This window comes from Bos indicus, chromosome 14, assembly GCF_029378745.1.
Source record: "Bos indicus isolate NIAB-ARS_2022 breed Sahiwal x Tharparkar chromosome 14, NIAB-ARS_B.indTharparkar_mat_pri_1.0, whole genome shotgun sequence".
NCBI classification, from domain to species: Eukaryota; Metazoa; Chordata; class Mammalia; order Artiodactyla; family Bovidae; genus Bos; species Bos indicus.
In genome coordinates this window covers 34,128,106-34,150,486 of record NC_091773.1, presented here as the reverse complement: position 1 = coordinate 34,150,486, position 22,381 = coordinate 34,128,106, and the positions used below count along the sequence as shown (strand labels likewise).

Here is a 22,381-nt window from a genome sequence, read left to right as displayed (position 1 = left end):
GTGTAGGTGGATGTGAGCGCAGAGGGGCCTGCCTGGGGACCCTGGCCACACTTGCCCACGGTTATTGCTCCTAGGAGAAGACTCTTTAGAGTCCCCTGGATTGCAATCAATCCTAAAGGAAATCCTAAAGAAAATCAACCCTGAACAGTCACTGGAAGGACTGATGCTGAAGCTGAAGCTCCAATACTTACACCTGATGTGAACAGCCGACTTATTGGAAAAGGCCCTGATGCTGGGAAAGATTGAGGGCAGGAGAAGGAGGCAACAGAGGAAGGGATGGTTGGATGGTATAACCTACTCAATGGACTTGAGTTTGAGCAAACTCCAGGAGATAGTGATGGACAAGGAAGCCTGGTGTGCTGCAGTCCGTGGAGTCACAGAGTCGGACTCGACTAAGCGACTGAACAACAACAACGGTCAGCCTGGAGCTGCACCGGTGCCCGCCCCAGAAAGCTGTCGGCGAGAGCTCTCCGCCGGGGTCCCGGGGAGGTTTGGAGAAGTGAAGAGTTAAGTGCGCGACCCCCTGGGAGCGGGGCGCGCCCAGCGCCGGCCAATGGCCGCGGTGGGCGGGGAGGAGCCGCGCCCCTTGGACCCGCGTGGACCGCGGCCCTTCCCCACCCTAGCGCTCTCCGGTCCCGCTGCCCCGCCCGCCAGCTGCCCTCTTAAACCCGACTCAGCCCTGCGGGCCCGCCCGAAGCCTACGGATCCTGAACCCGCGCCGCCCCTCCGTGGACCAGGGGTGCCCGCTCGCCCGGCTGCGCGGTCTCCAAGGTGGGTGCGGAGCCCCGCGTGCAGCTGTGGCCCGGGGCTGCCGCCCGCCGGGGTGGTCGGGAAGCACAGGCAATAGTCTCTGGCGCAATTCGTTCTGAGGAGTCGTTTTGCCTTCTCGGAGTTTGTTTTTGTTTTTGTTTTTTTAACTCGCTTAAACGGCTTTCAACCCCAACTCGAAGGTCCTCGGGGTGAGCCCAGCGCCTTTGGGGAGTCTCAGAAGGGGACGCGTAGATGCCTTCGTCGTGGCTGACCTCTTTTCCTGACCCCGTGTTCTTTAATTTCTGAGTCACGACCCCGCTTGGTTTCCTTATTGGGCTCATTGATCTTGCCCTCGAGACCAGCCTGCCCTGAAGGGGCCCCAGTCTCCAGGCTTGGTGAACTTCTGTCCATTAAAACGCTGTCCTTTTCGGGTGGGGGCGGCAGCGGCGCTGGGGCCGGAGCCAGTTCTCTCCCACCTGACCTGGGGCTCGTCGTCTCCTGCTCCCGAGAGGCCACCCCAGGATCCCTAAGTTCCCAGGCGAGGTGGCGAGTTTCGCAAGGGACCTGGGGAATGTGGCGGGACTCGGCGCACGTGAGGAGCCCACGCTGGCTCCGGAGTTGAGAGGGGAGCCGAAAATGGCACTCACTTCCTCCATCTCCTCCTCTTCGTAGCCGGGACCGCCGGGGTCCTCGGGGTCAGACCCGGGCCTCGCAGCGAAGCGGCCTCCCGGGACCTGAAGCCGGGCTAGGGGAGCGCGACTCCTACGCAATCCGACCGGGCTTTCGGCCCTGTCCTTTCTGCTAGAGACCCGGGAGCGCCCGAAGCTGCCGCCTGCCCCCAGGCGCGGTCTAGCACTCGGCCCCCGCCCCGGCGAGAGGGGAGGTCCTGCGGCTCCGACCCACCCTGGAAAAGAGGGTGTGGAGGACAGAGAAGAGGGCGGAGGAGGGAACTTGAAGCGAATTTTGCAGGAGCCGGGTTTGGGGCGGGCGTCGAGCGTGGGTGTTGGAGACGAGCGCTGCCCGGTCAAGGTGTGTCTGTAGAGGAAGCGCGAAGCGACACTTACCCGGAACTCGGTGTCGGACAGAATCCCGGCAGATATTCGTTTTTATTTTGTTTGGGAGTTTGGGCGGTGTTTTTAATTGCTGTTTTTGTTTCGTTTGCCGGGTAGGTCTTGAGGAATCGAAGTGGGAAGTTTATCTAATGTCCTTGGACTCGGGCGGGGGAGGCTGGGCGCGCAGGAGCCGGCTTGCAGCGCCCAGCGCCCCTCACCGGGCCGCCCTTGCTTTTCCGCAGACCCGCCGAGCGCCGTGGCCCGGGGATGGCCCTGCGGCCGCCGGGGGAGGCCGGCCCCCAGGACAAGGGATGCTACCCTCCCGACTGGCTCCAGGGCAGCCCCCAACACCTGGCCGCCTACTACACGCCTTTCCCGCCCTACGGCCACTACGGGAACACCCTGACCGCGGCAGAGGAGGGCTTCCAGCCTTTCCGGCCCCTGGAAGCCCTGGCAGCGTCCCCGGCTCTGCCCCCCTTCGGCTTCCGGACCGCGCCTCCCTTGCTAAGCCAGGGCCTGGCCCTCCCGAGGGAGCCGCTATGCGACCTGCCCTGGTACAGCAAGCTGCCGACCTGGTACCCTGTTCCCCACCTCCCCAGGGAGGTGCCGCACTTCCAGAACAGCAGTCGTGAGTTTACCGGCGCCGCCAGCGAGGACTTGGCACACACCGCCGGCCGGAGCGACGGTGGCCAGTGTTGGGGACCTGAGATTTTCGTTCCGCCGCCCCCCGTGGATGCTTCGTTGTTACCTGAGAGGCCGAAGCCCTCGCAGCTGTTATCGGGGTCCCCCAGCGAGCCCTCTGAGGATGGCCCCAAACTCGTGAACCGAAAAGGGAAGGCTTCTCGCCGCTACCACTTCACCCAGGAAGACCTGCACTTGGTTCTGTACGGGGTCATCCCCAGCCCGCAGCACTCAGCCCGCCTGCAGCACGCGATCTCGGGCCTCCTGATCCCCACCGATAGCGCCGGTAAAGGCGGGCCCCATAATGCGGGAGTCGGGGGCAACTGGAAGAGAGGTGGGAGCAGGAGGCGGAAGGGGCGCTTCTAGGTGGATCCCAGGCAGTGCGAGTGCTGAAGGGGAGGGTGTGTGCTTCCATCAGAAGATAGAGCTGGGGAGGCCAGGCTAACCTCCGAAACCCTACCCGCATGACTCTTAAGGTTGTTTTGCTTCCCCGGTGCCAATGCAGGGGACGCGTGTTCCATCCCTGAATGGGGAAGAACGCCTGGAGAAGGCAATGACAACCCACTCCAGTATTCTTGCCTGGAGAATCCCATGGACGGAGGAGCCTGGCGGGCTACAGTCCATAGGGTCGCCGAGTCAGACACGACTTAACGATTAAACAAGGTTGTCTTAAGAGAAATGGCTCATGCTGTGTGTGGGCTGATCAGGTGGGCTCAGGTTCTCCCAGGATGCCCAAGGTGTCTCAGTGAGAGCCAGCTGCCATCCACTCTGGGAGTCTCCCTCCAGCCATCTGACCTTGGTCAAAATCAGCATTACCTCTGACTCTCCAGTTCCTTGAATTTGCTAACAGGGGTTAATTACCACCTAACCAGCTAGGGTCCTTTTGAGTCTAAAATGAGACACTGCATATGTAAAAGGAACCGGAAGCCTCGAAGGGTCAAATGGTAAGCTCTAGAGAATGAGGAGGAAGACACGTTTTATAATACCTTTTATTTAAAAAATAAGAGTTTAATCCTGTCTTTTTCTAGGGGCTGATTCTCTTCCTCAGACTCTGGATAACGACTCCCTTCAGCTACCAGAAGGTAGGCAGGGCTCCTGGCTTGGATTTTTTTTTTTATTTAATGGCGGTAAACACAGTAGGTTTCTTCACTGGCTTTCTTTCCTGCCCTGGGTCTCCTGCTAGGTCTCTGCCTCCAGCAGACGAAGTTTGGTGAAGTCGCACATTTTGGGGTGTTCTGCAGTAGTCTTGTGGCCAAAGGAGTCAGGTTTGGGCCCTTTCAGGGTAAAGTGGTCAACACCAGCGAAGTCAAGACACACGGAGACAATTCCCTGATGTGGGAGGTAAATTTGTTTCTTATGGGTTGTCGGAAAGTGGGGAGGAGGGTCGCTGGGGATGAAGCCTGGCCTCTGCCCCTCTGGGAGAGGGGACCCTCTCAGCAGTACTCAGCTGTCTAGTGCTGTCTATTTTGCAACATAAAGAGAAAAGTAGGCAACTGCAGAGCCGCTAGGGATAGCACCTCCACATGGAGTCTGTGTATCTTTTCAGTGCCTTAAGGCATTTTCATCTGAAGATTAGCCCCAGAATACAAAGAGCCAATACCCTGGGTTATATTTACAGACAAAACAAATACTTTAAATATTACCATGTGATGCTAAGAATATGTCCAAAAGGACAAAGACCAGATTTAAAATTTTTTGATATCATTTGTCTAATGGGGATTTTTAAAAACAGCTATTCTTAACTCTGTATGAGGCATGATGGTAGGACTGCAGTATGTCAGACTGTATCAGATTATCCTCCCTTGCCCTGAATTTTGAGGAATACACTTTAGGAAAATAATCTGAAATCCAGACTTCCCAGAATCTGTTTGTAACACCAAAGCATCAAAGACTGCAGAATTACTCACTGGAGAGAAAGAATTAAATTATATCTCCATCAATACACACGAAAACTCATTTGAGATAAAATACCAAACAAATTGGTTGTCTTGAACTGATAGAATTAAATGTAACCTCCTGTTCCCTTTGCTTCTGTTTATGAAGTTAATATATGCTCACCCTAGAAACTTGGGAATCAAGAGGTGATAAAAGTAGAAACCTTTTAAAAATGTCACACCACCTAGACAGATATCTTTCAGCTGATAAATCCATTTAGGCTTAATAATATTGATAATAAATATATTCAAAGAGATCAAGCGTGAGATTTGAATTGTACATTTTTAATATGTAAATTTATTTTCTATGTCAAACCAAAAGAAAAATAAAAGATACATTTCTAAAGTTTGTTTGATTCCATTTAGATCTTTGAAGATGGTCAGTTGAGCCACTTTATTGATGGAAAAGGAGGTGCAGGGAACTGGATGTCCTATGTCAACTGTGCCCGTTTCCCGTCGGAGCAGAACCTGGTGGCAGTACAATGTCAAGGGCAGATCTTCTACGAGAGCTGCAAGGAGATCTACCAGAACCAGGAGCTCCTCGTGTGGTACGGAGATTGCTATGAGAAGTTTCTGGACATTCCCGTGAGCCTGCAGGTTCTCAAGCAGGGGAAGCAGGCATCTGGGTCCTCTGAAGGTGAGTGCACACCTTTGCCTCACCCAGTGAGGTCCTCTTGGTCGAAGGACTGGGCTCTTTGCCCAGACCAGCACCTTCCTGCAGCTTCTCCACTTGCTTGTGGAACTTCTGCCTCCCAGCTCTAATGTAGAACCCCGAACTCAAGGGCGTCTCTAGCCACATGAGTCTTGCCAGCTGGAGGACGATGCCCTCCTCTTCCCAAAGCTGCTGACGCTACTGCTGTTCACCAGGATACCTTTATCTTCTACCCTTTCACCCGCTCCCAGAGAATAAAATAAAAGTGAAATAAATGGATGCAACCTCTGCCTTAGATGAGCCAGCTTCTGATTCATCTCTGCAGAGGCTCACACAACTCAGGAAGTCACTGTTTTTTTCATTAAATTTTTTTTTTTTTTTTAATTAAGCTTCTTATTTTGTATTGGAGTATGACCGATTAGATCTTCCCTGGTGGCTCAGTGGTAAAGAATCTGCCTGCAATGCAGGAGACACGGGTTCAATCCCTGAGTTGGGAAGATTCCCAGGAGAAGGAAATGGCAACCCACTCCAGTATTCTTGCCTGAAAAATCCCCTTCACAGTCCATGGGGTTGAAAAGAGCTGGACACAACTCAGTGACTAAACAGCAACAGCATGGCTGATTAACAACCTCATGATAGTCTCAGGTGGACAGCAAAGGGTCTCAGCCATACGCAGAGCACTGCTTTTCAAATGGTGGCTTGCAATATGTTAATAGGGTGGGAAATCAGTTTGGTGGTAGAGATCAGCATTAAAGAAGAAAAAAGAATAAGAATAAAATAGAACAGAAAATATTGATATGAATCTCACTTAAGCATTGTTTGGTGAGGCTTTTGTTTCACATGGATGTGTGTGAACCGGGTCTCAAATAGAAAATGTTTTTCTTACTGGGTCTCAGTCCACTTAGAGGAGCATGGAGCTAGACTCTTGCTCTCCAGTTTTAGTGTTGTGTTAACATGTGGGGCCCTTTCGGAAGGTGCAGATTCTCATTCCAGGATGGGAGATTTTGCATTTCTATCAAGCTACTAGGGGATGCTGCTGCTGCTGCTGCTGTTCCCTGGACCAGATTTCAGTAGCAGGGAGCTGGAGGACCATCAACCCACTCGCTGGGGATTTGCATTTTAAAAAAGCTCTCTGGGCGGTTGATTTTTATAACCACAAAAGCCTGGGAACCAGTCATCTCATACGTGGGACCAGACAAATGCAAATTAATATGTGAACCAGGTAGAAGACCATCCTGTTCTGTTAGGATAGATGTCATAAGCAGCAGGTAAAAGAGAATGTGAATTGCATTCATCACACTGCAGTGATGGTCTGCATGCATGTCTCCCCTGCTAGACTGAGACCCTTCAGGGCTGGAGACAACTGTAAACACCTTAATAGCTCCTGCTCTGAATTCCTTCTGTATTGAAGGAAGGTGGAAGACTAGACTAGATTAGGGAAAACTGCTTAGGGATGTGGTGAATTAAGGGATGAGTTTTGGGCTTCCCAGGTGGCCCAGTGGTGAAGAATCTGCCTACCAATGCAGGAGACTCAAATTCCATCCCCAGGTCAGGAAGATCCCCTGGAGTAGGAAATGGCAACCCACTCTAGTATTCCTGCCTGGAAAATTTCAGGGAGAGAGGAACCTGGAGGGCTACAGTTCATGGGATAGCAGAGAGACACGATTAAGCATGCACGCATGCTCACCACAGTTTAGGCAGGGAAAGGCAAGACAATCCAGGCTTGGGGATATAGTGAAGCCAAGGGCAAGGATGTGTTCACCAGGGATTAAGAGGTGAACAATGAACAGTCTATTTCTAGAGGCCAAATAATGAGGGGTTGTTGAACTGTCTTCTCAGTACCCCAGCTTATGGATGGTGTGGGGATGAGGGTGAGGGGTGAGATGGCAGAATTCTCTGGGGTCTGGACTTCACAGTTGCCCCGTAGTTGGCACCAAACCAAGCCTTTTTAGTCACTTCCCAAGAGGTACCAAGCACTGCTGAAATAGAAGTGCCAAATGGATTTGAGAAAGATACATGCTTGACAACTCACAAAATAGAATCATTATCTTTTTGAAAAGGTATTCAGCACTATGTATCAGAGCTATTAAAATGTTCATAACCTTTGATGTATCAGTAATACTCTTCTGGAAATTTGTCTTTAGGAAATACTCCAATAGGAAAAGCTTTGTCCATAGGGATTTTTAATACAGCATCATTCCTTTTTGTGAAAAGTCACAAACAAATGCCCAATAGTAGAATAATTATTAAGTAAATCATAAGCACCAGGGATAAGGGCTTCCCATGGTCAGTGGGGTGGGGAGAAACACCAGCAGGTGTAGTACCTGGTGTAGTACCCACCTGTACTACACTTCTTTCTTTTTTTAAATATTTATTTGGCTTCACTGGGTCATAGTTGTGGCATGCAGGTTCTTTAGCAGAACTTGGGATCTAATGCCTTCACCTAGGGACCGAACCCAGGTCCCTGGCATTGGAAGCATAGAGTCCTAGCCACTGGACCACCAGGGAAGTCGCTGTGTTACACTTCTGAACCAAATTACATCTGGATAAGTTCATGGCTTTCTGTTAGGAAGAATGGTTGAGAATAGAATTAAAAGAAATGAAAAATCAACATTCTTCTGTCCTCTCAGAAGAAAGTTTTTGTGTTTTATCCAAACCTTTTCTTGAGACTTGGTAGGAGCCTTCCCCTTTAAGGTGTTGAGTGGGAGGGAAGGGCCCTATGTGGGCGGGTTATCTAGAGTTTGCAAACCTAGAGTTTGCAAAGTTTGCAAACCCTCAGTGTGTTTTGGGTGGGGGGCAGGGGGTGGTGGTGAGGGTGGGGAATGTGTAGATAGTTCTTAGTCACTACCCAACTCTATCTAAAGAGTTGTCTAGGTGGCAAACCCGCAGAGTGTGTGTTTTGGGCGGGGGGTGGGGAATGTGTAGATAGTTCTTAATCACTACCAAACTCTATCTAAAGAGTTGTCTAGGTGGGGCAGAAAGCATCATTTTCAGTTTCAGGAAACCATTTGGCTGAAAAAAATTGAAATGGGATGGAGGAGGAAGGAAAGGAAACAGGACAAAATTAGGTTAAGATAAAATTTCCAAGAACCTGAGCTGAAAACGTAGGCGGCTGAAGCCTAATTAGTAAGGGTGCTGTGTCATTTCTGCCTAAGTGGTGGTTCTTATGCAAATTGACTATTGTGCCCCTATTCTGAATTTTGGTGTGCCTTAGGGCTTTAATTTGTAAAGACTCGCTGACCCTGTCTCGTAGACAACCCCCTTCCCACCCCGGAAGCTGGAAGGCCAGGTATTTCTAACCAATGAAAATTCTAGCTTCGAGCAAAAACCGTCCCAGCAGGGAGGTTCTGAGAGCATTAGCACCTCAATGAAAGCGGTAGACGAGACTGAGCAATGGATCGTCCTGGGGCTGGTGGCTGCCTTCCTGCTTATTTACTTAATAAATGAAATGATTTCTTTCCTTGGCCACCTGTTAAATGTGCCTAGCATGCAGTTGTTGACTAACAAAGCCCCCAGTGGATAGCTTTCCTGCTTCCCCAAGCTGACTAAAAAACTTCCACCTACACACTCTTGCATGTACTCAGTCTTGGCTACTCTCTGCCTCCCTGGAGCAGAGGCAGTGAGGTTTCATTGATGCATTCATAAGCAAAACCACTTGATCCTCTGGAATCCAGAGTGTCCTCAGCAGGAACGCTTTTGTAGGTGGCCCCGGTCCTTCCCCTTCCCACCCCACCACATAGACACCCCTGAGCCTGGCATCTCTTCTGCTAGATTTGGCTGCACCTTCTCTAACCTCTCCCCAACCTCTCTCCTCCTCTGATGAAAACGGAGTTACCTTCCTCAGTCTTGTCTGTCGCTCAGTGATAGAGTCACTTGTTGGTTTGAATTCAGTGTCAGGGTTAAATTAATCATGATAATCCCATGTTTTAGTTCTGGAATCTTCCCCGAAAGCTCAGAGAAATGCATTGTTAGCTAAAAGGGTACCTAAGTCTTTGTAAGTGAGGTCCAATGGAGCAGCACTTAATGAAGCCTGGGAAGAAGCTCTGGGTGCCCATCAAGGCCCCCAAAGGGTGAACTGCTTGAACTTGTAGCTCAGTCTGATCTGAAAAGCACAAATACAGTAGGTATTCGGTACATGAACCTTGTAACACAGGCCAGTTAGGAAGTAACTATAAGACTGACTTGCTCATAAATAGGGCTGGAGGAAGGGTGTCTTCAATAAATATATTTCAGGAACAAAAAGGAAAAGGAACCTAGAGATTAAGACATTGAAGAGACATAGTAACTGTGGACAGCATGTGGACTTTGAATCCTACGCTGAACCAACTGACTGAAAAATAAACAAACATAAGTGCGTGTATATGTATTATAAACAAATATATATGTGTTTCTATCTATTAAGGAATAAGGTTTTGACAATTAGGTATGACAGTGGCTTTATGGTTATGCTTTTCAAAAAGTTGTTATCAGGGACTTGCCTGGCAGTCCAGTGGTTAAGACTGCACTTCCTCTGCAGGGGATGCGAGTTCGATCCCTAGTTGGAGAACTAAGATCCCACATGCCACCCTGCTCCCCAAGAAAGTCATTATCCATTAAAGATTGTGGGCTGAGGTGTTGATGAAACAAGTGAGAAATCGGTATTAAAAATAATCTGTTGGGGGAAGTGATGTGAGTCAGTCACTGTCAAAGCCTGGTGTTTGGGCCCAAGAGGGTTTATTCTATTATTTTGACTTTGGTATTTGTTTAAAAGTTTTTGTAATAAAAGGTTGTAAAAGACGGTCCTAAAGAAAGTAAGAATGTGGGAAGATAGCTGACCAAGCCACTTTTCCCCCTGTGTTTGACAGAGTCTGCGGAAGGGTACAGGTGTGAAAGATGTGGCAAAGTATTTACCTACAAATATTACAGAGACAAGCATCTAAAGTACACGCCTTGTGTGGACAAGGGTGACAGGAAATTTCCCTGTTCTTTATGCAAACGATCCTTTGAGAAGAGAGACCGGCTCCGGATCCACATCCTTCACGTTCATGAGAAGCATCGGCCTCACAAGGTAAGAGTTAGGGCAGTGACCCATCTCTCTCTAGCAGTCTGCTTTCAGGCTTTTTCCCCAAACCCCTGGGTGCACCCCGAGGGCCTCCTGGGTGCAAGTTACTGGGATGGGAGGATGGGACAGGGTCTCTGAAGGAAGTGGCAGTGCTGTGAAAGGGCAGACATGGACCCAATGTGATGGTCCATGGACCAAGACATGATGCCTGAGTGTTGAAGCTGGCGGATGCATGGTAGACAGGGGCAGAAGACGGTGTCTTTCTACATGTGGGCCATGAAAGGCCTCATAGACAGGTGGCCGTGAGCAGAACCTAGGACTGAGGAAGTGTCTGGTTTATTTGGAGGTGGAGTTGACTGGGGGTTGCGGGAAGGGTTGAGACATCCCAGTTGAGAAAGACCTTGGCCTGTGGTTTTAGGTAACCACACCTTGTTCCATAATGTGTTCAGGCTTTTTTTTTTTTTTTAACGTTTTATTGAAGCATAGTTTGGTTTACAATGTTGTATTAATTTCTGCCGTACAGCAAAGTGACTCAGTTATACACATACATACATTTGTTTTCATATTATTTTCCATTATGGTTTATCACAGGATATTAAATATAGTTCCCCTTGCCATACAGTAGGACTGTGTTGTCTATCTGTCCTATATACACTAGGTTGCATCGGCTATTCCCAAACTCCCAATCCTTCCCTTCCCCACCCTCTTCTCCGTTGGCAACCATAAGGACCTCTGTGTCTGTGAGCCTGTTTCTGTTTTGTAGATAACTTCGTTTGTGTCATATTCTAGATTCCACATAGTAGTGACATCATATGGTATTTGTCTTCCGCTTTCTGACTTTCTTTGCTTAGTATGATAATCTCTAGGTCCAATGTGCAGGCATACTGATAGTTACAGGCATGGTCCAAAGGATGGGTGGCTTTTGTGCCATGCCAGGGACTTTGTAAGGAAGAAAGAAACACTGGTGCATTGGGGAGCCATTGTCTACCATTCTGGATATGTGGTGGCTCTGCCAGACTTGGTGCAAGAAAGTGCTGACTACCACTGGTCTTAATTAGGATAAAGAGGATGGGGCTTGGGTACAGACCGACAGATTCAGATTAGGCTTCAGTGCTGTCAGGACTCCTGCCAGCCCCACTCTTCATTTGAAGAAATAAAACTGCTCTTGTCTCTCCCCTTCTGTTCACAGTGAAGCTCCTGGAAATATCACAATCACTGTTATATACAGCTGTAAAATCTGAGTATTTTTACAATGATCTCAAATTGTTTTTGTAAATCTAAGAAATTTTAAATTATTAAGACAGTGAAATCATTTCTCACCTTTTGTTGTTTGGTTGCTCAGTCATGTCCAACTCTTTGCAACCCCATAGACTGCAGCACACCAGGCTTCCCTGTCCTCCACTATTTTCCGGAGTTTGCTCAAACTCATGTCCTTTGAGTCAATGATAGCATCCAACCATCCCATCCTCTGTTGCCCCCTTCTCCTCCTGCTGCCCTCAATCTTTCCCAGCATTAGCATCAGGGTCTTTTCCAACGAGTCTGCTGTTTGCATCAGGTGGCCAAAGTACTGGAGCTTCAGCTTTAGCATTAGTCCATCCAGTGAATATTCAGGGTTGATTTCCATTAGGATTGACTGGTTTGATGTCCTTGCAGTCCAAGGGACTCTCAAGTCTTCTCCAGCATCACAATTCAAAAGCATCAGTTCTTTGGTGCTCAGCCTTCTTTATTCTCAGCTATAGATTGGCAGAGTAAAAAGTTATACTGTCCAGTATTCTACATGTAAATCAATAGGGAATTGGTTATGTAAAGTTTGGCTTATTAAGCACAAACAAGTTGTAAAATATGTGTGGAATGATGTCACTTAGAAAATCATGTACACTGTATATAATGTTTACATATAAATGGAAACACAATTGGAAAGAAGCCATTAAACTCCAATCTTTCTGGGAGTATGATAGAGAATAAAGCCAAGCATGATTTTTATGTCTTCACTTGGTAAACTTAAAATTTTATTTTTTATCTGCAGTTTTTTAACATGAGAAAACAATATACACTAGAGATAAAAAGAAAACAAAAACCACTAGATATGTTATGGCCCAAAGTTATTTTAGGTATAATTTTTTTCTATATGTGTATGTATTTTTAATACGCTTGGGGTCATACTGATGTTATGTACTTAAAAATCTACTGTTTTGTGCATTTCCCCCCAGCATGGCTGCAGTGAACAATATTATCTATAAATCACTCTGTTTTTCATTTCTGATTATTTCTTTGGGGTACAGTCCTAGAAGTAGAAAGATTGAGTCAAAGGTACAATTTTAAGGCACTTGAATTAAGGTACCACACACCTTTCCAAACAGTCCAACCAGCTGGGCTTGCAGTGTGTGTAGTCAGTAACCCCAAGTCTCCCACAATATTATCCTTCTTATGTTCACATTTTTATAGATGAAAAATGGTATCTTGCTTGGCTTTGCATCTTTGTTATTTATGAGGTTTACATTTTATTAAAATATATTTTCTGAGACCTCCCCTGGTGGTTCAGCGATTAAGATAAAGAGTAATCTAAAAAATAAAATAAGATATATTTTCTTGGCTAGTTTGTATTTGTCTTGTGGTTTGTCAGTTTATGTCTGAAATTTTAACAGAGTGTGTTCAATGTTTCTTTTCTCTTTCCTTCCTTTTTTTTTCACCCCTGCCTGCTTTGTAGTCAGTAAAAGACAAAGTATTCTTTCCGTCTGAAGGCACAGAGCCTAAGCTCAGAGGAATTCTCCTGCACTTTCGGGGTTTCTTTTTCAGCCTGCAGAATCTTAGTTCCCCAAATAGGGACTGAACCCGTACCCCTGCTGTGGAAGCTTGGAGTCCTCACCACCAGGGAAGGCCCTCTCTTGTACTTTCCTTGGCTATTATCTATCTTCCATTTTTGTTCTCTTCCTTTAGCCAAATGTTAGGTTGAATCCACTTCTTTGTATTCATTAACCTTTACTTTTTTTCATCAGCATTCTCTGAGAGTTCTCAACCTTCATTTTTATGTCATGTTTCAGTCTTTAGCAGTCAGCTGAGCCTGTTGACTACAGCATTTCATTCTGTACCTTTTCATTGGTTATTTTTAATTTCCAAGAACAGGTTCATGTTCTAATTGCTTCCCTTTCATTTAAAATTGATCTGTTCTTTTTGCAATGATAACTTCAACATCTGACTATTTTTGCTTTAGTAATGACAGTATGGGCTTCCCTTGTGGCTCAGCTGCAATGCGGGAGATCTGGGTTCCATCCCTGGGTTGGGAAGATCTCCTGGAGAAGGGAAAGGCTACCCACTCCAGTATTATAGTCTTAGAGAATTCCCTGGACTGTGTAGTTCATGGGGTCACAGATTTGGACACGACTGAGCGACCTTCACTTTCAATGACAATACATGCTCCTTATTCAAACTTCAAGTAGTAAAGAAAAATTAGAGAAGATTTTTAAAATCCACCCCCAAATCCCATCATCTAAAAATACCTAGGTTCATTTGCAGAGACGTGGATAGACCTAGAGACCGTCAAACAGAGTGAAGTAAGTCGGAAAGAGAAAAACAGACATAATATCGCTTATATGTGGAATCTAGAAAAATGGTTCAGATAAACCTATTTTTGTAAAGCAGACATGGATACAGTCCACCCCTCTTCCGCCTTTGGTATGTATACTTTGGTATACACTACTATGTGTAAAATAGATACTCATGAAAACCTACTGTGTAGCACAGGGAACTCAGTGCTTTGGGGTGACCTAAATGGGAAAGAAATCCAAAAAAGAGGATGTGTGTGTATACACACACACACACACACACACACACACACACACACACGTGTGACTGATTCATATTGCTGTACAGCAGAAACTAACACAACAGTGTAAAGCAACTCTACTCCAATAAAAATTGTTAAAATAAAGTTAAATAAATAAAAATAGCCAGGCTCCCATGTGTGCCCATAAGGACACCTGCGGAAGAGAGTCCAGAAACACAGTAGTTTCTTTTACCTGGTTCAGAATTCCTGAGAAGATTGGACAGGAGTCATCAGAGTCCAGAACACAGAGAAATGACGCGTGCCTGTCGTTCCTATAGCAGGTGGCTATACTGCTTGCTTTCACCGCCCCCCCCCAAATTGCCCGTTTTTTTGTAGGTACATTTTTTGCGTCATCTGTCACCTGTATTGCCACTTGGGTCTACATATCTGTCCCCACTCCCACGAGATTTTTACTCCTTGTCTGTAGCAGAGTGTTGAGAGGTTCTCCATAAATACTTGGTGAATTCATTGCTAAGGGCTTGCAATTTTCTCCCAGCCTTGTGAGAACAGCAGGGCAAGTATTTTACCCATGAGGAAAATTGAGCAAAGACTCCAAGTTTAACTGATTTGTTCTGGTCACACAGCTACCTGTTGACAGAGCAGGACAGAGTCAGGCCTCTGTTACACACCAGGGTTATATATCTAGGCAGCTAGCATCCAAAGACTTTCGAGGAATGGCTTGGAGCCACAGCGCTGAGTAGGCTGTGGACCAGAATGTGGTGTTGGATTCTTCCCCAGAGTCCTGTGACGCCCTCACCCGTCTCAGCTAGACCCTCAGCCTGCATCTGCTCCATCCTCTGCCTACTAATCCTCCCCCACCATCACCACCGCCCGAGATAAACATAATGGCGAAGTTAACTTCCTAGCGGGGAAATGTGGTTTCAACTCTATTTTTCTTTTCTGTCTTAGTGTTCTACATGCGGGAAATGTTTCTCTCAGTCTTCCAGTCTAAACAAACACATGAGAGTCCACTCTGGAGACAGACCCTACCACTGTGTGTATTGTACTAAGGTAAATGGACCTTCTTTTCTTTTGCCCCACCCCACACAGCACACAGCACACCGCACACAGCATGTGGGATCTTAGTTCCCTGACCAGGGATCAATATCACGTCACTGCAGTGGAAGGGCAGAGTCTTAACCACTAAACTGCCGGGGAAGTCTCAGTGGAACCTTCTTTTAAGGAATCTGCCTTGAGCCCTGTTTGGGTGTCCATGGATAAGAACTTATAGAATAAACCCTGGCTTATAATGAGTCCCTGGTAAATCAATTCATCATTAGCCCATCCCCAATTTCCACCCCAGATTATACTCATGTTTGCTTACAATGATCAGATACAACCTACTATTGCCAAATTGGCACTCAAGGCATTTGTTATGAAACGGACCCTAAATTTATAAGATTCCAATGATAACAGACATGAAGTACAGACCGCCTTTTTTTTTTTTTTTCAAGTACAGACTCTTAAATTTCGCTAGTCTTGGTTTCCAGAGCACTTTTGCTGAAGTAGCATCTAATCTTGTTAAACAGAATACTAATTTATAAAAATGAAGAGACAAATATATCATGGTTAGGGGTTGCTGGGTTAGGAACAAAAGTTGCTGGGTTAACTTTAAAAATACTAAACCAAAACATCTCATGTCCTCTTTCGATGAGGTACATCTGGGCTGTTCAATGTGTAGTTACCCATTAGCCATATGTGGCTATTTAATTTACTAAAAATGAAATAAAATTGAAAATTTAGTAAGTCGGTGGCACTGGCCACATTTCAAGTGCTCAACAGTCCCACCATTGATGGCTGGCGACCACCACATTGGCATGGACATAACATTTCCATCATTTTAGAAAATCTTATTGGATACACTGGAATCTGCTATTTCTATCATCAAGCCATTTATTTTTTTTAAATATGTAGCCATGAAAGAAATATAGTCTCTATTAGGGTGACTGTTAAGGTTCCAAAAGAGGAATAAAACTACCTGGCTTAGGGAAACGGATACCACCAAAGAAACTGTGTCAATAGAATGGAAATAATCAGTGTAGCAAATTGGAGCTAAGACATAACTAGACAATGTGCAGCTAGCACAGACCTAAGGAGGGTGGCTCTGGATTTGCCTGGACGAGGAATCTATCCTGAGGGATCACTGATCTCCTGCCAGATTTCCAGAGCAGGCTCAAAATATCCCACCGCCCCTCCTCTTCCTGGCGTTCTAATTCTGATTCTCACCTTGAATTTCTGGCTAATCTGGGAATGAGAGATACCCAAAGGGGTGACTCAATGCACTTGGGTCATAAATGAGCTGTTTGATGTTCTGATTTTTTTTTTTTTTTTTTTTTGTAGCTAGTTAGTTAGTTGTTTTTGGCTCTGCTGGGTCTTCGTGGCTGCACAGGCTTTTCTCTAGTTGTGGCAAGCAGGGCCTACTCTCTAGCTGTGGTTCACAGGCTTCTCCTTGCAGTGGCTTCTGTTGTTGCAGAGCACAGGCTCTAGGGCTCATAAGCTTCCGTAGTTGCAGCCCATGGGCTCAATAATTGCAACTTCCAGGCTCTAGAGAACAGGCTCAATAGTTGTGGCACACAGGCTTAGTTATTCCTAGGCATCTGGGATCTTCCCAGACGAGCAATCAAACCTAGTCTCCTGCATTTGGCAGACAGAACTCTACCACTGAGCCGTAGGGAAGCCCTGAGGTTCTGACTTCTAGTTAGACTCCTGTCACCTGAGCTGCTGGAGACTGTCCTAGGCGCCCACACCTTGTGCTCCTTAGTGAGCAGTGGTCCAACCCCACATGGGCCCAGTCCTGAAACTCCAAGGTCACTGGTTTAACCTGGTGTTTTGTATCACTGTCAGCAGACTCCCAAATTGGGGTCATTACATCTCTAATAAATACCTGAAAGTGACAAAGGTCAGAGCAGAGTATTGAAATGAATTAGGAGACAGGGTATAAGTGAGGGAAAGAAACGAAATGGCCATGTAAAAACAGCAAAGCACTTGTGAACCTAAAATAGTAGAACTACTCTGGAAAACTGTTTGGCAGTTTAAGAACTAAACTTGTAACAACCATTCAACCCAGCAATTGCTCTCCTGGGCATTTATCCCAGAGCAGTGAAAGTTTGTGTTCATGCTAAAACCTGTACACAAATATTAATAGCAGCTCATAGAAACCTCAAACTGGAAATAACTCAGATACCGTACCATGGGTAGGTGATTAAACAGACTGGAACATCCACACCATGGAATTCTTCTCAGCTATCAAAATGGGTGAGCTGGGACTTCTCTGGTGTTCCAGTGGTAAAGAATCCACCTGCCAGTGTAGGAGACACGGGAACGATCCCTGATCCAGGAAGATCCCATATGTTGCGGAGCAACTAAGCCTGTGTTCCCGAAATACTGAGCCTGTGCTATATAGCTGAGAAGCCGCACCTAGTGAGCTACGTGCCTCAATTACAAAACCCATGCACCTAAAGCCTGTGCTTCGCAACAAGACTGCAGTGGAAAGCCCGACCACTGCGACTAGGGAGTAGCCCCCCTGCTCCACAACTACAGAAAAGGGCCTCGCAGCAACAAAGACCCAACACAGCCACAAATAAACTAAATGCTTTTTTTTAAATAAAGGATGAGCTGTTGTACCTGAAAGAACTTGTGTGAATCTGCAAAAAAAATTCTGCGGAGAACCGCTGATCCCCAAAGGTTACATATTGTATGCTTCCATGTACATAACATTCTCAAAATAATAAAATTACAGAAATGGAGAAGAGATTAATGGTTGCAATGGCTTAAAAGTAGGTGTGAGGGGGAACTATGTGTGCCTGTCACAGGGTGACATGAGGGTCCTTGTGATGGAAATGTTCTGTTCAGTTCAGTCCGGTTGCTCATTCACATCTGACCCTTTGCAACCTCATGGACTGCAGCATGCCATGCTTCCCTGTCCATCACCAACTCCTGCAGCTTACTCAAACTCATGTCCATTGACTCAGTGATGCCATCCAACTATCTCATCCTCAGTTGTCCCCTTCTCCTCCCACCTTCAATCTTTCCCAGCATCAGGGTCTTTGCCAATGAGTCACTGCTTCACATCAGTTGGCCAAAGTATTGGAGTTTCCGCTTCAGCATCAGTCCTTCCAATGAATATTCAGGAATGATTTCCTTTAGGATGGAATGGCTGGATCTCCTTGCAGTCCAAGGGACTCTCAAGAGTCTTCTCCAACACCACAGTTCAAAAGCATCAATTCTTCGGTGCTCAGCTTTCTTTATAGTATAGTCCAACTCTCACATCCGTACATGACTACTGGAAAAACCACAGCTTTGACTAGATGGACCTTTGTTGGCAAAGTAATGTCTCTGCTTTTTAATACGCTGTCTAGGTTGGTCACAACTTTTTTTCCAAGGAGTATGCATCTTTTAATTTCATGGCTGCAATCACCATCTGCAGTGATTTTGGAACCCCCCCAAAATAAAGTCTCTCACTGTTTCCATTGTTTCCCCATCTATTTGCCATAAAGTGATGGGACTGGATGCCATGATCTTAGTTTTTTGAATGTTAAGTTTTAAGCCAGCTTTTTCACTCTCCTCTTTCACTCTGATCAAGAGGCTCTTTAGTTCCTCTTTACTTTCTGCCATAAGGGTGGCATCATCGTGTATCTGAGGTTATTGATATTTTCTCCTGGCAATCTTGATTCCAGCTTGTGCTTCATTGAGCCCAGCATTTCACATGATGTACTATGCATAGAAGTTGAATAAGCAGGGTGACAATATACAGCCTTAATGTACTCCTTTCCCAATTTGGAACCAGTCTGTTGTTCCTTGTCTGGTTCTAACTTGCTTCTTGACTTGCATACAAATTTCTCAGGAGGAAGGTCAGGTGGTCTGGTATTCCCATCTCTTGAAGCATTTTCCACAGTTTTTTGTGATCTACACTGTCAAAGACTTGAATGTAATCAGTAAAGCAGAAGTAGATGTTTTTCTGGAATTCTCTTGCTTTTTTGATGATCCAGCGGATGTTGGCAATTTGATCTCTGGTTCCTCTGCCTTTCCTAAATCCAGCTTGAACATCTGGAAGTTCTGGGTTCACGTACTTTTGAAGCCTGGCTTGGAGAACTTTGAGCATTACTTTGCTAGTGTGTGAGATGAGTGCAATTGTGTGGTAGTTTGAGCATTCTTTGGCATGCCTTTCTTCGGGATTGGAATGAAAACTGACCTTTTCCAGTCTTGTGGCCACTGCTGAGTTTTCCAAATTTGCTGGTGTATTGAGTGCAGCACTTTCACAGCATTATCTTTTAGGATTTGAAATAACTCAACTGGAATTCTATCAGCTCCACTAGCTTTGTTCGTAGTGATGCTTTCTAAGGCCCACTTGACTTTGCATCCCAAGATGTCTAGCTCTAGGTGAGTGATCACACCATAGTGGTTATCTGGGTCATGAAGATCTTTTTTGTTTAGTTCTTCTGTGTATTCTTGCCCTCTCTTGTTAATATCTTCTGCTTCTGCTAGGTCCATACCATTTCTGTCCTTTATTGTGCCCATCTTAGCATGAAATGTTCCCTTGGTATCTCTAATTTTCTTGACTTTCAATGTCAACATCCTGATTGTGATATTACCCTATAGTTGTAAGATGCAACCATTGGGAAAACTGGGTAAAGGGTACCCAGAATCTCTGTTGTTTCTTCTAACTGCATGTGAATCACTATTACTCTAAAAGTTTAACTAAAAAAAAAAGAAAGAAAGAAACCAATAAGGTACCCATGTATGCAAAGATAGTGGCCAATGTTAGCAATTCCTTCCATAATGCAGATCATCCTGGAGTGTGATCTCAGTACCATCTGCTTAAATGCAGCTGCCTTCTTACCCAAAAGAGCGTACTCATCAGGTCAACCTGCATTTTTGACTAGACACCCAGACGATCTTAGCCATTGAAGGGCCACTGTTGTAACCAGTGGCATGTCCATCATGTCCTTTTTTATTAAGGCTATTCCTGGTGACCAAGAGTGCCCTATAGCATTAAAATCCAGGATTTGTTGACTGCGGAGAACTAAAGTGTGATATCAGGATCAATGAGGGCTTCTGAGGTGGCTCCGGGGTAAAGGATCCACCTGCCAGTGTAGGAAATGTGGATTCAATCCCTGGGTCATGAAGATCCCCTGGAAGAGGAAATGACAACCATTCTAGTATTCTTGCCTGGAGAATCCCAGGGACAGTGGAGCCTGGTGGGCCACAGTCCATGGGGTTGCAAAAGAGTCAGACACAGTTTTTCAAGAAAACACCACCAAGGATTGGTCATAATGAAATTAACTCCTTTGTTTCATTGGTGGATGGCATTTTATTTTTTCCTGTGCTTTCTGTCCTCTGCAGAAATTCACTGCCTCCAGTATACTCCGCACGCATATCAGGCAGCACTCGGGGGAGAAGCCCTTCAAATGCAAGTACTGTGGTAAATCTTTTGCATCGCACGCTGCTCACGACAGCCATGTCCGGCGCTCGCACAGGGAGGATGACGGCTCTCCCTGTAACACCTGTGGGAAGACCTTCTCAGATCAAGAAGCCTTCCACTCCCACATGAAGTCTCATGAAGACTGCTAGCCCTCAGAGAGTCTGAGGACAAGGCCTCTAGATGCGTCTTGATGTTTCTTATGTTCATGGGTATATCTCACAAACCAGTGGCCGTTATATTGAGATGAGAAACAGAATAATGTAACTGACCTACCAGTAGGATTTACCAGATTTATTGTCTGTAGTTTTAACAGCTTTTGCAGGAATGCTTTTTCACACTTTCTAACAAGAATGGAGTTTGGGTGAATGCACCCAGAAGGAGTGAAAGGCTGATGGTTAACAGTGCTTACAGGTCTGGAAACACAACATCAGCCCTGAAAGGGACCATTTCATTTCACGGACTAGGAAGCAGAGTCTTTGATTTCTCGATTGAAAAAAAAAAAGGAGGATTTTTCTCTACTCTTTGCCTCGACTCCTGATTGTGATATGTCTGTGGCCATCCCCTGTTATATTTCTTAACAAAATAAATTCTTTAAAAATCCATTCAAGCCAGAGCTTCATTAGTATCGTAACTAAGTGTTCAGACATGAACTAAGGTCCCATTTTATTTGAACTCTTTTTTTGGCTGCAGTGAGTCTTCATTGCAGCTCTTGGGCTTAGTTGCCCTGTGGCGTGTGGGATCTTAGTTCCTCAACCAAGTATGGAGCTCATGTCCCCTGCATTGGAAGGTGGATTCTTAACCACTGAACCAGCAGGAAAGTCCCCTGGAATTCACTTTTTAAACCCTTAGTTTCTACCTCTCCCTTGTCAACTGACAAATGTCTGTTAATAGTTTGTTTAGCACCAGAGTTACTTGGGGGACACAGAAGGTACTCATTCACCATCTGTGACCTTTAGCAATTGGGGAAGAAAAGTTATTGTTGCTCTTCAGTCTCTAAGTCACGTCCCACTCTTTGCAACCCCATGGACTGCAGCACGCCAGGCTTCCCTGTCCTTCACTCTCTCCCACAGTCTGCTCAAACTCATGTCCATTGAGTCGGTGATGCCATCCAACCATCTCATCCTCTGTCACTCCCTTCTCCTCCCACCTTCAATCTTTCCCAGCATCACAGTCTTTTCCAATGAGTGTGCTCTTTGCATCAGGTGGCCAAAGTATTGGAGCTTCAGCGTCAGTCCTTCCTGTGAATATTTAGGGTTGATTTCCTTTAGGATTGACTGGTTTGATCTCCTTGCCACCCAAGGGACTTTCAAGAGAAATGTTATTACCAAGTGAAGAATGGCTAAAAATTGCAATAGGCTAAGAAATAAATTAGATTCCCTGGTGGCTCAGACAGTAAAGCGTCTGCCTGCAATGCCAGAGACCCAGGTTCAATCCCTGGGTCGGGAAAATCCCCTGGAGAAGGAAATGGCAACCCACTCCAGTATTCTTGCCTGGAAATCCCATGGACAGAGGAACCTGGTGGGCTACAGTCCATGGGGTCGCAAAGAGTCGGACACGACTCAGCGACTTCACTTTCACTTTCAAGAAATAAATAAATGTATTTATATTGCCCTAGGTTTAAATGTGATTTCATTCCTGATGAAGAGACAACTATAGCGCTTTTGCAGACATTGTCACAAGACTAACGCAAGCTTGTGGAGAGTAATCTTTTCTTGCTTTCTTTTTAAATAATTATTTGTTTTCTTGGCTGTGTCAGGTCTCAGTTGTGAGCAGGCTGAGTTGCTCTTTGGCATGTGGGCTCTTAATTCCCTGACCAGGGAATCAAACCTGTGTCTCCTGCATTGCAAGATGGATTCTTAACCACTGGACCACCAGGGAAGTCCTGAGAATAATCTTTTGTTTTGTTTATTGACTCATGTGGGTCAAAATGGCCAACATCTGTAGACCATGAAGCCTATGACATGGCAGCACTGAGTTTACCACCGGACGGATAAGGAAATCAAAGAAGAAGGAAGTGGTCCAGCATT

The 22,381-nt window shown here is 46.0% G+C and overlaps 1 protein-coding gene across 1 annotated transcript; it reads left to right on the top strand.

Moving 5' to 3' along the window:
• Positions 1-2,069: 2,069 nt before the first annotated feature.
• PRDM14 (PR/SET domain 14) lies at positions 2,070-20,503 on the top strand. Its single transcript, XM_019973535.2, has 7 exons — positions 2,070-2,769; positions 3,512-3,565; positions 3,667-3,824; positions 4,784-5,054; positions 9,914-10,116; positions 14,843-14,944; positions 20,276-20,503. Exons 1-7 carry the CDS (start codon positions 2,070-2,072, stop codon positions 20,501-20,503), a joined length of 1,716 nt encoding a protein of 571 aa, XP_019829094.1.
• Positions 20,504-22,381: the final 1,878 nt, after the last annotated feature.